Genomic DNA, 14,184 nt, shown 5'->3' on the forward strand with positions numbered 1-14,184 from the left:
GTGGTGGGTAACCTGCTCCTGTTCACCATGTGGGGGGATAAGGCTTTTATGTCTCTCTGTCAGGGAGGGCTGAGTGCCTGCAGCAAACCCTTCCTGCAGGAAGCTGGAGTGGTGGCCTAACACCATCTGACCTTTGTTTGCAGGTCAGGCTGTTCCTGCAGGCTCACATGTGCGGCTCAATCTGCAGACGGGAGAGAGAGAAGCCAAACTCCCAGAGAGTGAGGATGGGAGAAGTGAGACGAGAGAGGAGAGAAGGAGAAAAAGGTACCCTGGTGGAGAGCATTGGGGTGGGGGTGCTGTGGGGTGCACAGCTTTCAGCAGAGGTCAGGGGCCCTGCTGCACTCAACTGGCTGGGGCACTTAGTGCCATAGTCTAGTTGATTGGGTGGAGCTGGGTGCTAGGTTGGACTGGGTGAGCTTGGAGCTCTCTTCCTACCTGCTTGATTCTATGATCTGCTGTCTCTTCCTGAGACTTACCTGCTGGTTTAAGGGTTCAGCAGTGGCAACAAGGACAAGGGGCACTGGGCATAACCTGGAAGCCAGAAGGGTCCATCTGAACAGGAGGAGAAACTCGTTTGGTGTGAGGGTGCTGGAGCCCTGGAGCAGGCTGCCCAGAGAGGTTGTGGAGAGCTTCCAGCCCCCTCATGGCACTGTGATCCTGGGCAAGCTGCTGTGGGTGCCCTGCTTTAGCAGGGGGGCTGGACTGGATGATGTCTAGAGGTCTTTTCCAACCCCAACTCACCACACTGGGATTCTGTGTCCTGTCCTTTGACATCCCTTTGGGGTGGCTGTAGATGTGCCCTAAGCATGTCACAGAACCACAGGATGATAAGGGTTGGAGGGGGCCTCTGAAGATCACCCAGTCCAAGCCTGCTGGTAGAGCAGGGCATGTCTGCATGGACACCCTCATGGCTTTTCACAGCTTCTCATGCTGCAACTAAGTTTGCCACCTGGCTTCTTCAAATGACATTTAGTCCTTGGAAACATCCTCAGCGATCTGTCTGAAACTACTTGGAGAGCTTAAACCATCAGAGCAGTTGCGAGGGGCTTTGTTTGTGCTGACCTGAGCCAGGCAGCATTGTCTGTAGCTCTGCAGTCAGCATTCATTTACACATCAGTTGCTGTGATGCTCTCCTGAGATCACACAGCTCTCCCTGCACCCACACTTCTCCATCTGATCTCAAAGTTTCCCTGACTTTCCCCTTGGCACCCTCCAGACAAAGACAGGTTTAGTTACCATGGGCAACTTTCTTTCCTAAAGCAAGGGGGATTTCCCCTTGCTTCCCACCCTCTCCCAGCTGCTCCTATTCAGAGCATGGAGAGCCTTCACCTTCAGGATGTCTCAAAGCTGGCTTTCCTTTTGCTGTGCAACTGTTTGTGGCCCAGATAAACACTCTCTGAACTAGTGAGATAGGCATAAAAAGCAACACAACAGACTTTGAGCAGAGCCTGTTGTGACAAGACAAGGGCTGATGGCTTGAACTAAAAAAAAAGGGAGAGAGATCCAGACTAGAGGAAAAGGAAGAGATTGTTTTTATACTGGGGGTGGTGAGATCCTATCCCAGGCTCCCCTGAGAGGTGGGGGATGCCCCATCCCTGGAACCATTCCAGGTCTGGTTGTTTGGAGCTTAGAACAACCTGCTCTAGTTGCAGATGTCCCTGCTGACTGCAGGGGAGATAGCCTAGATGTGACCTTTAAAGGTCCTTCCCAGCCCAGTCTGCAATTCTCTCTCTTTTAGCACTTCTGTCTAATTTCTCCTTGGGTTTTGCCTTCTCTCTAACTTTGTGTGTGGCCATCAGCAACACTTCACCTGTGAAGCACCCTCCCAGAGCTTGCAAGTCCTTAGCAATGATTTAGTGCCCTTTGAAACCCTTCCCTGCTTTTCTGTACTGCAACCTGGAAGTCAAGAGGCATAAATTAATAGCAGTGTGATTTTGTTGTGGTGGGACTTGAGATTTTTGGGCCAGCATGCAGATTGCAGAGCCTTTTTCTGCTTGTCAGGGTGAGGCATCTGCAGAGCACACACAAGATCCAGCCCTTGGACTCAGCTTTTCATAGCTCTGGGTTTTCTTTGTCTGTTTTAAGTGAGATGCATGGAAATCCAAAGCTTTTAGTTCTTTTCCTCCTGGTGTTATCCACTGCTTGTATATCACACTGAAAATGTGACAGGCAGGCACAGTTCCTCACTCCTAACATGTTTTGATTTGTTTCCTCTGCAAGGCTGGGCAAGGTGGATGTTGATGCAAATTCATTCACATCCCAGGAGCTCAAAAAGGCGTTGGCTAAAATGAAGGAAAGTGAGAAGGCAGAGAGAAAGGTGAGTGGAGAGAGCTGCCTCTTTCCCCAGTAGATCTCAGGGCACAGATGCAACCCCTCCAACCTTACACACCTCACAAGTGTGATGGTTGAAGTAATCCCTTGGGAAAATCCCCTGCAGATTAATCTTCTGGTGAATATGGACCTAAAAGCCTCTCAGTGAGATAGTTCCCTGAGAAACTCTCACCTCTTTTCTTCTGCTAATCCTGGCCCTTCTGTGGGAATGGAAGACTTTTTGTTCAGGGCTGTTTTCTTCAGTCCAAACTTCAAGGCCTTGTGTTGCAAGCTGCTGGCAAGAGCTGCAGTCTGTGTTCCCACTACAGGGTGTTTGCTGGTTATAGGGAGGGGAATGGTGCAGTGCTGGAGTGGGTTGGGATCAGCCACAGATCAGCCAGGAGGTTCCACCTGAACAGCAGGAGGAGCTTCCTTACTGGGAAGGTGATGGTAGTTGTAGAGAGCAATGAGCTCTGCCCTGAGGCTCCTCTGCTGCAGGCTGCACCCCCCCAGCTCCCTCAGCCTCTCCTCACAGGGCTCTGCTCCAGGCCCCTCCCCAGCCTTGCTGCCCTTCTCTCAACACCTTCCAGCACCTCAACATCTCTCTTGAATTGGGGAGCCCAGAACTGGACACAGCACTCCAGGGGTGGCCTGAGCAGTGCTGAGCACAGGGGCACAAGAACCTCCCTTGTCCTGCTGCCCACACTGCTCCTCAGCCAGCCCAGGATGCCATTGGCTCTGCTGCCCACCTGGGCACTGCTGCCTCCTCTGCAGCTCCTCTCTGCCAGCACCCCCAGGTCCCTTTCCTCCTGGCTGCTCTCAGCCACTCAGTCCCCAGCCTGTAGCACTGCTTGGGCTTGTTGTGGCCAAAGTGTAGAACCCTGCCCTTGGCCTTGTTAAATCTCATCCCCTTGGCCTCTGCCCACCCATCCAGCCCGTACATGTCCCTCTGCAGGGCTCTCCTACCTTCCAACAGCTCCTCACTGCTCCTAGCTTGGTGTCATCTGCAAACTTCCTGCTGCTGGACTCAATCCCCTCGTCCAGATCATCAATAAATCAATAAAGATACTGAACTAGCCCTTAGGCCATTGCTCTTCTGCTGCCTTGATGTTGTCTGAGACAGGAGTTGAGGCTCTAAGGTTTAGGGAGTTAAAATCTTTTTTTTCTGCTGTGTGGTTCTGGGGTATTATTCCCTTTCCTGCAGGATTATTTAGGCAGCAGCCACCATTTCAGATAGTAGGGCTTCTTGAAATGAGTGTCATTTAAATGCAAGAATTAGTGATACTCTATTATGTGAAAATAAGGCACATTTCCAACCCCCTGTTAGAGCAGCTATTGTCCCAGCACTGGGGCTAAACCCAGCTACATCTAATGGACCTAAAATACTCCATTTAAAATCACTCCTGCAGGGAGCAAATTCATCCTTGCAGTAACTGTGTCAGAGTAAATGGACTTCCACCAGGCCTGTTCCCATCCACTTTTTAGCAGAAGCACTTCTGTGTGATTGGGGTGGGGATGGTGTTCTCTGGAGGCACCACCTGGCACCTGCATTATCCCCAGGTGTGGGGCTGCTGGCAGGCTGGCAGAGCTCTCACTTCCATCCTTCAGTTTTGTTTTGTTCCAGCAGCTCCAGCCCTTGTCTTCTGTTCATATATGAGGTAGCAGGGCAGGGTTCTGCATGTGCAAACCCCTCTTTGGAGGTCATTCCTTCCCTAAAGCAGGGTCTGGTATTTGTGTTCCTGACAACCCCCCCTCCCAAAGGGCCTTTCTTGCTGTATCCTGCTCTTGGGGCAGCCCATCTGCAATCTGACTTCTCTGCTTCCTCCCTCTCTTGCAGCAGCAGGTTCTGTCCATGTCTGTTCCAGTGCTGCCAGTGCTGATCTCTGCAGGCTCTTGGGCTCTCTCAGCTCTTTGGCCACAACAACCCCAAGCAGTGCTACAGGCTGGGGACTGAGTGGCTGGAAAGCAGCCATGAGGAAAGGGACCTGGGGGTACTGATAGATAGTAGGCTGAAGAGGAGGCAGCAGTGTGCCCAGGTGGGCAATAGAGCCAATGGCATCCTGGGCTGGCTGAGGAGCAGTGTGGGCAGCAGGAGCAGGGAGGTTCTTGTGCCCCTGTGCTCAGCACTGCTCAGGCCAGCCCTGGAGTGCTGTGTCCAGTTCTGGGCTCCTCCATTGCAGAGAGCTGCTGAGGTGCTGGAAGGTGTTGAGAGAAGGGCAGCAAGGCTGGGGAGGGGCCTGGAGCAGAGCCCTGTGAGGAGAGGCTGAGGGAGCTGGGGGTGTGCAGCCTGCAGCAGAGGAGGCTCAGGGCAGAGCTCATTGCTGTCTGCAGCTGCCTGCAGGGAGGCTGTAGCCAGGTGGGGTTGGGCTCTGCTGCCAGACATCCAGCACCAGAATAAGGGGACACAGTCTCAAGCTGTGCCAGGGCAGGTTGAGGCTGGCTGTGAGGAGGAAGCTCCTGGCAGAGAGAGTGATTGGCATTGGAATGGGCTGCCCAGGGAGGTGGTGGAGTTGCCATGCCTGGAGGTGTTGCCAAGCCTGGAGCTCTCTTCCAGCCTGCTTGATTCTATGATTCTGTTACCAAAGTGGGTATCTTACAGACAAGTGAGTTCCTGGGCTCCTCAGAAGGACCCTCCAGTGCTGCCCTTGCCTCTCTGGCTGACATCAGTAACTGCATTTGCAGCCAGCCTGGTGAATTTGGGCGCTGGGATATCTTTTATCACCTGCCTTCTTTAACCCGCTTTCCTCTTCCACCTTTCCAGGCCCGTGAGGAAGAGGTGAGGAAGAAGTTCCGTCCCATTGAGCAGCTGAAGGAGGAGTTTGAGAAGCTGAATGTGAAGATGGAAACAGATTATGAGATTATGGTTCAATTGATCAGCAAATTCAACAGCTCTGCCTCCACCCTGGCCGACAAAGTGGCGGCGCTTTACGACCTGGAGTATTACGTTCACCAGGTACCAGGAAAGCCTTAGCAGCTCCCAGGGACAATCCAGGGGATAATGTGTCAGACACAGGGCTTTATTTTGCTTATCAGTGTCAGGTAATACAAATTGCTTCATTATCATAATCCTGGGATAAGAGCTGGCAGCAGAGAGCTGCTGCAGCCTGGGTTTCTATCCGGGTTGGAATAAATCATCGCTCGTGCCGGCAGCGAGCAGGTTCCTAGGGGTTGGTGTTGCCTCATTTGGTGCCAGCCTGGAGAAGAGGAGGCTGAGGGGAGAGCTCATTGCTGTCTACAACTACCTGAAGGGAGGCTGTAGCCAGGTGGGAGTTGATTTCTTAAGCAATCAGGGACAGAACAAGAAGACACAGCCTTAAGTTGTGCCAGGGCAGGTCTAGGCTGGATGTTAGGAGGAAGTTGTTGTCAGAGAGAGTGATTGGCATTGGAATGGGCTGCCCAGGGAGGTGGTGGAGGCACCATCCCTGGAGGTATCACAGTGTCACAGTATGTTGAAGCCAAGCCTGGCTGAGGCACTTAGTGCCATGGTCTGGTTGATTGGCCAGGGCTGGGTGCTAGGTTGGGCTGGCTGAGCTTGGAGCTCTCTTCCAGCCTGCCTGATTCTATGATTAAGCTGTGCCAAGGCAGATTCAAGCTGGATGTTAGGAAGTTCTTCACAGCAAGAGTGATTGGCATTGGAATGGGCTGCCCAGGGAGGTGGTGGAGTCACCATCCCTGGAGGTGTTGAAGCCAAGCCTGGCTGAGGCACTTAGTGCCATGGTCTGGTTGATTGGCCAGGGCTGGGTGCTAGGTTGGACTGCATGATATTGGAGCTCTCTTCCAACCTGCTTGATTCTGTGATTAAGCTGTGCCAAGGCAGATTCAAGCTGGATGTTAGGAAGTTCTTCACAGCAAGAGTGATTGGCATTGGAATGGGCTGCCCAGGGAGGTGGTGGAGTCACTGTCCTTGGAGGTGTTTAAAAGGAGGCTGGATGAGGCACTTAGTGCCATGGGTTAGTTAATTAGAAGGTGCTAGGTGATAGGTTGGACTTGGTGATCTGGAAGGTCTTTTCCAACCTGGCTGATTCTGTGATTCTGTGTTCTCAGGCTTTTTTTTTGTTATTTCTTCCCCTCTCTTTTTCTTCTTGTGTGTGCTTAGTGTTACACAGAGGTTTAGCTGATGCTTTTGGGTAAGTAGAGCAGTGGTGGTTAAGAAAAGAGTTGATTTTCCTCATTTTTCCCATGGGCAGCCTTGGTGCTTCTGTACATCTGCACTGGTGTAGACAGCTTGCAGTCATTGTCTTTGTCCAGGGTAGGCTGCAGCCACCCAAGCACCTGTGTTGTCACAGAGTCATAGAAACAGAATCATTTCAGCTGGTAAAGACTCTTAAGATCATCAGCTCCAACCATTCTCCAGTTCTACCAAGCATGATGCTCAACCATGGCCCTCAGCACCACATCTCTGCAGCTTGAAACACCTCCAGGGATGGGGATTCCACCACCTCCCTGTCCCAGCCTTTGAGAATCATAGAATTAGTCAGGGTTGGAAGGGCCTACAAGGATCAGCCAGTTCCAACCCCCCTGCCCTGGGTAGGCACACCCTAGCTTAGATCAGGCTGCCCACAGCCTCATCCAGCCTGGCCTTAAACACCTCGAGGGATGGGGCCTCAACCACCTCCCTGGGCAGCCCATTCTAGGGTTTCTTCTAATATCCAACCTAAACCTCCCCTGGTGCAACTTGAGGCCATTTCCTCTTGTCCTGTCTCTTGTTACTTGTGAGAAGAGCCCAACCCCCACCTGGCTCCAGCCTCCTTTCAGGGAGCAGTAGAGAGCAGTGAACCCTCCATTCAGCCTCCCTTTCTCCAGGCTGAACCCCCCCAGTTCCCTCAGCTGCTCCTCATCAGCCTTGCTCACCACACCCCTCACCAGCCTCATTGCCCTTCTCTGGATCCACTCCACCACCTCAGTGTCCTTCTTGGAGTAAGGGGCCCTAAACTGACCCCAGTATTCTGGATATGACCTCACCAGTGCCCAGAACAGGGGGACAGTCCCTACCTTGGTGCCAGCCACACCAGTGCCTGATCCAAGCCAGGATGCTGGCGGCCTCCTTGGCCATGTGGGCACATGCTTGGCTCTTCTTCAGCTGGCTGTCAGCCAGCACCCCCAGTGCTGTGTCTGCTGGGCAGTTTCCAGCCACTCTCCCCCAGCAGTGAGTTTTGCCTCAAGGTCAGAAGTGGTGCGGGGGTGGTGACAGCAACTGAAGGCTCAGGCCAGGCCAGGAGCTGAGCAGTGCCCATGGCCTCTGTGGGAGGTTGAAGGTACTTCCTAGAATCTTGCTTCCTCGGGTTGCTGCTCACACATTTCCCCCTGCCTCTGGTCTCTCAGCTCCCACACCTTTACACCCCTTTGGTTGCAGACTGTGGGCACTCTCCTCCCCTACTGCAGTGGGTGTCTGGGCATCAAGGTTCTGCTCTGCTTCATGGGGCACGACTGGGCTGCTCCCTCCCCAGCAACTGGGAGAGTCTCAAGTAGATTGGGAGAGCTTCCAGTGCCTCTCTCAGTGGCAATATCGTTTCAGGGGGTGGGTGGGACGACTCTCAAGAGATGCCAGTGGAAGACCTTTCACTGGAACAACATGTCTTAAAAGCAAACGTGGTGTTCTGGGGGATGGCTGCTGGAGGAATGTGCTGCTGAGAGAGGGAGTTCAGGCAGCAGCTAATAGAAGTGTTATTCCCAGGGCCTTTTGTCTTCAGTTTCCACACTGAATCTCTGTCACAGGCACGCAGAGGCTTCCTTGCTGTTTATTCTCCATGCTTTTGTTTCCCTGATGGCATCTGTCTGACTCAGAGAAGAAGTGTGAACAATGGGCACCCAGAGAGCCTCATGTTTGTACTCAGGGCTACTTCTCTCTGCTTAAGGGTGCCAGAGCATCAGGCAAACACGCTAAAAAGCAACTCCCAAACACCCTGAGGTGCTTTGGATTCCAGCATAATAGTCTGAACTATTGCAGCATCAAATCCCTCCTGCTTGCAGCCTGGAACGGGGCAAAGCATTGCAGAATGGTGAGACGAGCAGGGAAGTGCTTCCCACTCCCTGTGCAGGGACTGGAGCATCAAAGGGAACCACATCCAGCATCAAAGGGGTCAGCAAGGGGGGAGAGGCAGGGAGGCTGGCAGGGAGCACAGAGGCCTCCTTTGTGCATCCATCACAAGGTTGCTCTGTGCCTGCGCTGTCGGGGCAGATGGCTGGGCAGCACCTTCTCATCAGGCAGGAAGCTGATAAGAAATATGACTTGTCCCTAAGCCAGCATGGCTTTTCCTCCTCTTTCTTCTTCCAGCCAGTCGAATGCACCCAGAGCATTATCTCTGCTTGGGCCTGACTTTAGCAGCGCCAGCTTAATGTAATTACTGAGCGGCAGCCAGAGGCGCTTGTGCCGCATAACCCTGCGAGGGCTGAGCTTGTCAGAGCCTTCTGCAGCGAGCCACTGGCCTGCCGCTGGGGGTCCTTGCAGGGCTGGGTGGTCCAGGGCACCGTGCACCCACGTGTGGGACCGGTGGTGGCTCTGCTGCTCCCTCTTCCTCCATCCGAAGGGAAACACACCTTGGCTTTTGGTAATCCTTCAGCCGTCCTGCCGCTGCCTGCGGGGCTCAGAGTGCCCCATCAAGTGGAAAATGCCATGTCCTGTAGGGGCTGCAAGCCAAGGATGCTCCACGGCGTGGTCATGAGCATCCCGGAGCGCTGGGAGGTGAAGCAGTCACTGCCTCTGAGCTGGCTGTGAGCGACTGGAGGGGGAAGCTGTGGCCGGTGAGGAGCCAGGGGAAAGATTCTCTCCCCTGCTCTTGAAGAGTCAGCCCAAGGGCTCTGCGTTTGCTCAGCTTTTGGTTGCCAGCTCTGCTTTGCTTCTCATCAGGCAGGATTCAACTTGGCATGTTTGGGAGCCCATCCTGGAGGAAGAGCAGGAAGGTTTGGCCTGTTGGGTTATCTCCAGCACATAAAACCCGAATGCAGATGCGAAGAGGCCAGAGCATAACTCGTTTAGAACCAGAATTCATGGTGCTTGCACAGCAGTCTGCGGGGCCAGGGCCCCCTCCACGCGTGGCAGGCTCTTTTCTCTCAGTTATTTACTCTCCTTGTCTGCCTCTCTCCCCTCCTCTGCCCCACGACACTGTTTCTCACCGCTGATTTCACAGCATCACAGTATTGTTAGGGTTGGAAGAGACCTCACAGATCATCAAGTCCAACCCTTTACCACAGAGCTCAAGGCCAGACCATGGCACCAAGTGCCACGTCCAGTCCTGCCTTGAACAGCTCCAGGGATGGCGACTCCACCACCTCCCCGGGCAGCCCATTCCAGTGTCCAATGACTCTCTCAGGGAAGAACTTTCTCCTCACCTCCAGCCTAAATCTCCCCCGGCACAGCCTGAGGCTGTGTCCTCTTGTTCTGGTGCTGGCCACCTGAGAGAAGAGAGCAACCTCCTCCTGGCCACAACCACCCCTCAGGTAGTTGCAGACAGCAATAAGGTCTGCCCTGAGCCTCCTCTTCTCCAGGCTCTTCTCCTCTTCCCCGCCGCGGACGCTGCTCTTCCCTGCTCTCCTTTTCTAACGCTTTCCCCCCCTTGCCTTCCCTCCCTGTTTCCTTTCTCCTCCGATTCAAAGCCTCTCCCCGAGTAGCTGCTGTCACAGTTGTGCTTCTGCCCCCCCTCTCCTCGCTCACCTTTCCTCAAGAGCTCTTTTGATTTGCAGCTTTCTTCTGCGCAGCTTTCAGTGTGGACTGAAGCCAGGCGCAAGCTGCTGCCTCACGGCGTCCTCCCCCCTCCCCAGAGAGGTTAATACCTTCAAGTTGATGAGTTTTTTTTGGGGGGGTTGTTGGTTTTAAAAGGGTGAGTGAGGCAAAGAGCTCTTGCAACAGACTCCAGTTAGCAAAATAAAGAGAGACCTCTTCAAAGTGAGCTTTGCAGCATCGTTGCTGTTCTGCAGCAGAGGGAGCTCCTTGGGGCTGGGGCTGGCCTGAAGGACCATCACAAAGCACCTACAGGATGGCCAAGGGATCAGGCCCAGCCAGCATGGGTTTAGGAAGGGCAGGTCCTGTCTCACCAGCCTGATCTCCTTTTATGATCAGGTTACCTGCCTGGTGAATGTGGGGAAGGCTGTGGATGGAGTCTACCTGGACTGCAGCAAAGCCTTTGATGCTGTCTGCCACAAGAAGCTCCTAGCCAAGCTGGCAGCTCATGGCTTGGACAGATTCACTCTGTGCTGGGTCAAGAACTGGCTGGATGGCAGAGCCCAGAGAGTGGTGGTGAATGGTGCCACATCCAGCTGGCAGCTGGCACCAGTGGTGTGCCCCAGGGGTCAGTGCTGGGCACAGTCCTGTTCAATGTCTTTATTGATGATCTGGATGAGGGGATTGAGTCCAGCATCAGTAAGTTTGCAGATGACACCAAGCTAGGAGCAGTGTGGAGCTGTTGGAGGGGAGCAGAGCCCTGCAGAGGGACCTGGCCAGGCTGGATGGGTGGGCAGAGGCCAATGGGATGAGATTGAACAAGGCCAAGTGCAGGGTTCTGCACTTTGGCCACCACAACCCCAAGGAGCACTACAGGCTGGGGACTGAGTGGCTGAGAGCAGCCAGGAGGAAAGGGCCCTGGGGGTACTGGTAGGTAGTAGGCTGCAGATGAGGCAGCAGTGTGCCCAGGTGGGCAATAGAGCCACTGGCATCCTGGGCTGGCTGAGGAGCAGTGTGGGCAGCAGGACAAGGGAGGTTCTTGTGCCCCTGTGCTCAGCACTGCTCAGGCTACACCTTGAGTGCTGTGTCCAGTTCTGGGCCCCTCAATTCAAGAGAGATGTTGAGGTGCTGGAAGGTGTTGAGAGAAGGGCAGCAAGGCTGGGGAGGGGCCTGGAGCACAGCCCTGTGAGGAGAGGCTGAGGGAGCTGGGGGGGTGCAGCCTGCAGCAGAGGAGGTTCAGAGCAGAGCTCATTGCTGCCTGCAGCTGCCTGCAGGGAGGCTGTAGCCAGGTGGGGTTGGGCTCTTCTGACAGGCAACCAGCAATAGAACAAGGGGACACAGTCTCAAGCTGTGCCAGGGCAGGTCTAGGCTGGCTGTGAGGAGGAAGCTCCTGGCAGAGAGAGTGATTGCCATTGGAATGGGCTGCCCAGGGAGGTGGTGGAGTGGCCGTGCCTGGAGGTGTTGAAGCCAAGCCTGGCTGGGGCACTTAGTGCCATGGTCTGGTTGACTGGCCAGGGCTGGGTGCTAGGTTGGACTGGCTGAGCTTGGAGCTCTCTTCCAACCTGCTTGATTCTATGATTCTATGACTCTACAGCTGAGGAGGTTACAGCAACAGCTGATGCTGGATGCAAACTTCTTTGCATTCCCTCTTCAGCAGAAGTCCAAGTCCAATTCCAGCATTAAAGCAGCTTCAGAGTTTTCACAGAGGCTGAGCAACAAAAGGACCCACTGGCAGCTGAAATTGGGTTGCTGCCTGGATTTCTTTGTAGGCAAAGCCTGGCCTGCAGAAAACTAAAGAGTTCTGGCAGGTCCAGTTTATAGGGACAGCTAAAATAGGCTCTGAAAGGACACAAAAGCTGCTGTAAGTTGTGAATCAGCCCCAGCAGACCTGCAGGGATCAGCTTTCTGTTGCCAGCTTTGCAGAGGGGTGGCAAGGAGTGGGTATTGTCCTGCTGGGGAGATGAGATGTAGCTGCCCAGGTCCTGCTTTGGTGAAGACATCCCCATAGGATATAAAGCTGAGTAGCTTCTTCATTCTCTTGGATGCCTAAAATATCCATCTTATGGAAGTTTTGGTGAAGGGATATGGCTGAGATAAAAATAACACTGAGCATGAAGTCACTGTTGAGTAGAAGAGTGCTCAGGCTGGAGCAAGAGCCTGAGCTTGACGTGCCAAGCGTGCCTTGTGGTGGCTGCTGTCCCAGCCCATCAGTGGGGCCTGCTCACTGGAGCCATGGAGATCTGTTTGCCCAGCTCTCATTTTCAGGTTCTATTTCCATCTACCAGCATATGCTGTGGTCTCCCTGTCTCTCAGGGAGGAGAAGTGTGGAAATCCTGAACCCAGATTCTTCTGTGCACATGATCCTGAGCGTCCCTCAGCTTCCCCATTTCACTGCAGGTCAGTCCCTGGGAGCCAAGGGGCATTGCTTTGGCTTTGGACTGAATTTTGTTCTTAGAGAGTTAGAATATTGTTAAGGTTAGGGAATGATCTCCAACATCACCAAGTCCATCTGTAAACCAACACTGCTGGGTCACCACTAAACTGTGTCCCTCAGCACCACATCTACACAGCTTTGAAATCCCTCCAGGGATGATGACCCCACCACTGTCCTGGGCAGCCTGTGCCAGGGCTTAACAACCCTTTGGGGGAAGAAATTGTTGCCAGTGTCCAATCTAAACCTCCCTGGTGCAACTTCAGGCCATTTCATAGAATCATAGAATCAAAGCAGGTTGGCAGAGAGCTCCAAGCTCCCCCAGCCCAACCTAGCACCCAGCCCTGGCCAACCAACCAGACCATGGCACTAAGTGCCTCATGCTGTCTTTTCTTGAACACCTCCAGGGACGGTGACTCCACCACCTCCCTGGGCAGCCCATTCCAATGCCAATCACTCTCTCTGCCAACAACTTCCTCCTAACATCCAGCCTAGACCTGCCCTGGCACAGCTTGAGGCTGTGTCCCCTTGTTCTGTTGCTGGTTGCCTGGCAGAAGAGCCCAACCCCACCTGGCTACAGCCTTCCTTCAGGGAGCTGTAGACAGCAATAAGGTCCTCTCATCCTGTCTCTAATTATTTGGGAGAAGAGGTTGACCCTCACCTGCCTCCTTTCAGGGAGCTTTGGAGAGCCAGAAGGACTCTCCTCAGCCTCCTTTTCTCCCAGCTGAACAACGTGAGTTCCCTCAGCTGCTCCTCGCCACTCCTGTTCTCCAGATGCCTCACCAGCTTTGTTGCCCTCCTGTGGACCTGCTTCAGCACCAAAACGTCCTTCTTGCAGTGAGGGGCCCAAAACTGAACCCAGCTGGTGAGATGCAGCCTCACCAGAGCACAGTACAGAGGCTCAATCCCTGCCCTGCTCAGTGGCAGTCAGTGCAGTATCCTCTGCTTTGGGAAGATCACTGCTCAGGCTGCCCCGAGGGGCAGCTCCTGCTTGACTCTTCCAAACAGGGACTGGTTTTTCTTTTCACATCCCCAAGAAAGTGTTGATGGAGCTCATGACAACCTCCCAGAACCAGCCCTGCACCTCGCTGCGAGCGGAGACAGCGCTGCCTGTGTACTGCTGCTGCTGACAGGCTGCTGACAGCACTCCTGGTGCTGCAATTAGAGCATCAATTAATTAATTACATTTGCAAAACATACAATTCCCTGTCTTGCCAACAAAGGCCTGCTTGGGTGAGAGAGCAAAGGGCTGTGGAGTGTTTTTTTTTCCCAGCATTAGGTTTACCTGCATCACCAAAATTAGGTGGCAAGAATCGTTTTGAGAGCTAAACAAAGCCTTGGAGTTTTCAGTGATCCCAGAATCCCAACGTGGTGGGAATTGGAAGGGACCTTTGGAGATCATCCAGTCTGACCTCCCTGCTGAAAGAGGAGCACCCACAGCAGCTTGCCCAGGATCACAATGGCCACAGGGGGATTGTTAGAATCGAATAGAATAGAATAGAACAGAATCAAGCAGGTTGGAAGAGAGCTCCAAGCTCATCCAGTCCAACCTATCCCCCAGCCCTAGCCAATCAACCAGACCATGGCACTAAGTGCCTCATCCAGGCTTTTCCTGAACACCTCCAGGGATGGTGGCTCCACCACCTCCCTGGGCAGCCCATTCCAATGCCAATCACTCTCTCTGCCAACAGCTTCCTCCTAACATCCAGCCCATACTTCCCCCAGCACAACATGAGACTGTGTCCCCTTGTTCTGTTGCTGGTTGTCTGGCAGAAGAGCCCAACCT

At 53.7% G+C, this 14,184-nt stretch overlaps 1 protein-coding gene across 1 annotated transcript in view; it reads left to right on the plus strand.

Moving 5' to 3' along the window:
- Window positions 1-14,184, plus strand: part of SIL1 (SIL1 nucleotide exchange factor) — a 117,544-nt gene that overhangs the window by 49,892 nt on the left and 53,468 nt on the right. Inside the window, exons 3-5 of the mRNA XM_064161487.1 lie at window positions 144-264; window positions 2,221-2,317; window positions 5,072-5,263. Coding sequence (XP_064017557.1) covers window positions 144-264; window positions 2,221-2,317; window positions 5,072-5,263 — 410 coding nt within the window. The remainder of the gene's footprint in view (window positions 1-143; window positions 265-2,220; window positions 2,318-5,071; window positions 5,264-14,184) is intronic.

The sequence above is a fragment of the Pogoniulus pusillus genome, chromosome 22 (assembly GCF_015220805.1).
Source record: "Pogoniulus pusillus isolate bPogPus1 chromosome 22, bPogPus1.pri, whole genome shotgun sequence".
Taxonomy (NCBI): Eukaryota; Metazoa; Chordata; class Aves; order Piciformes; family Lybiidae; genus Pogoniulus; species Pogoniulus pusillus.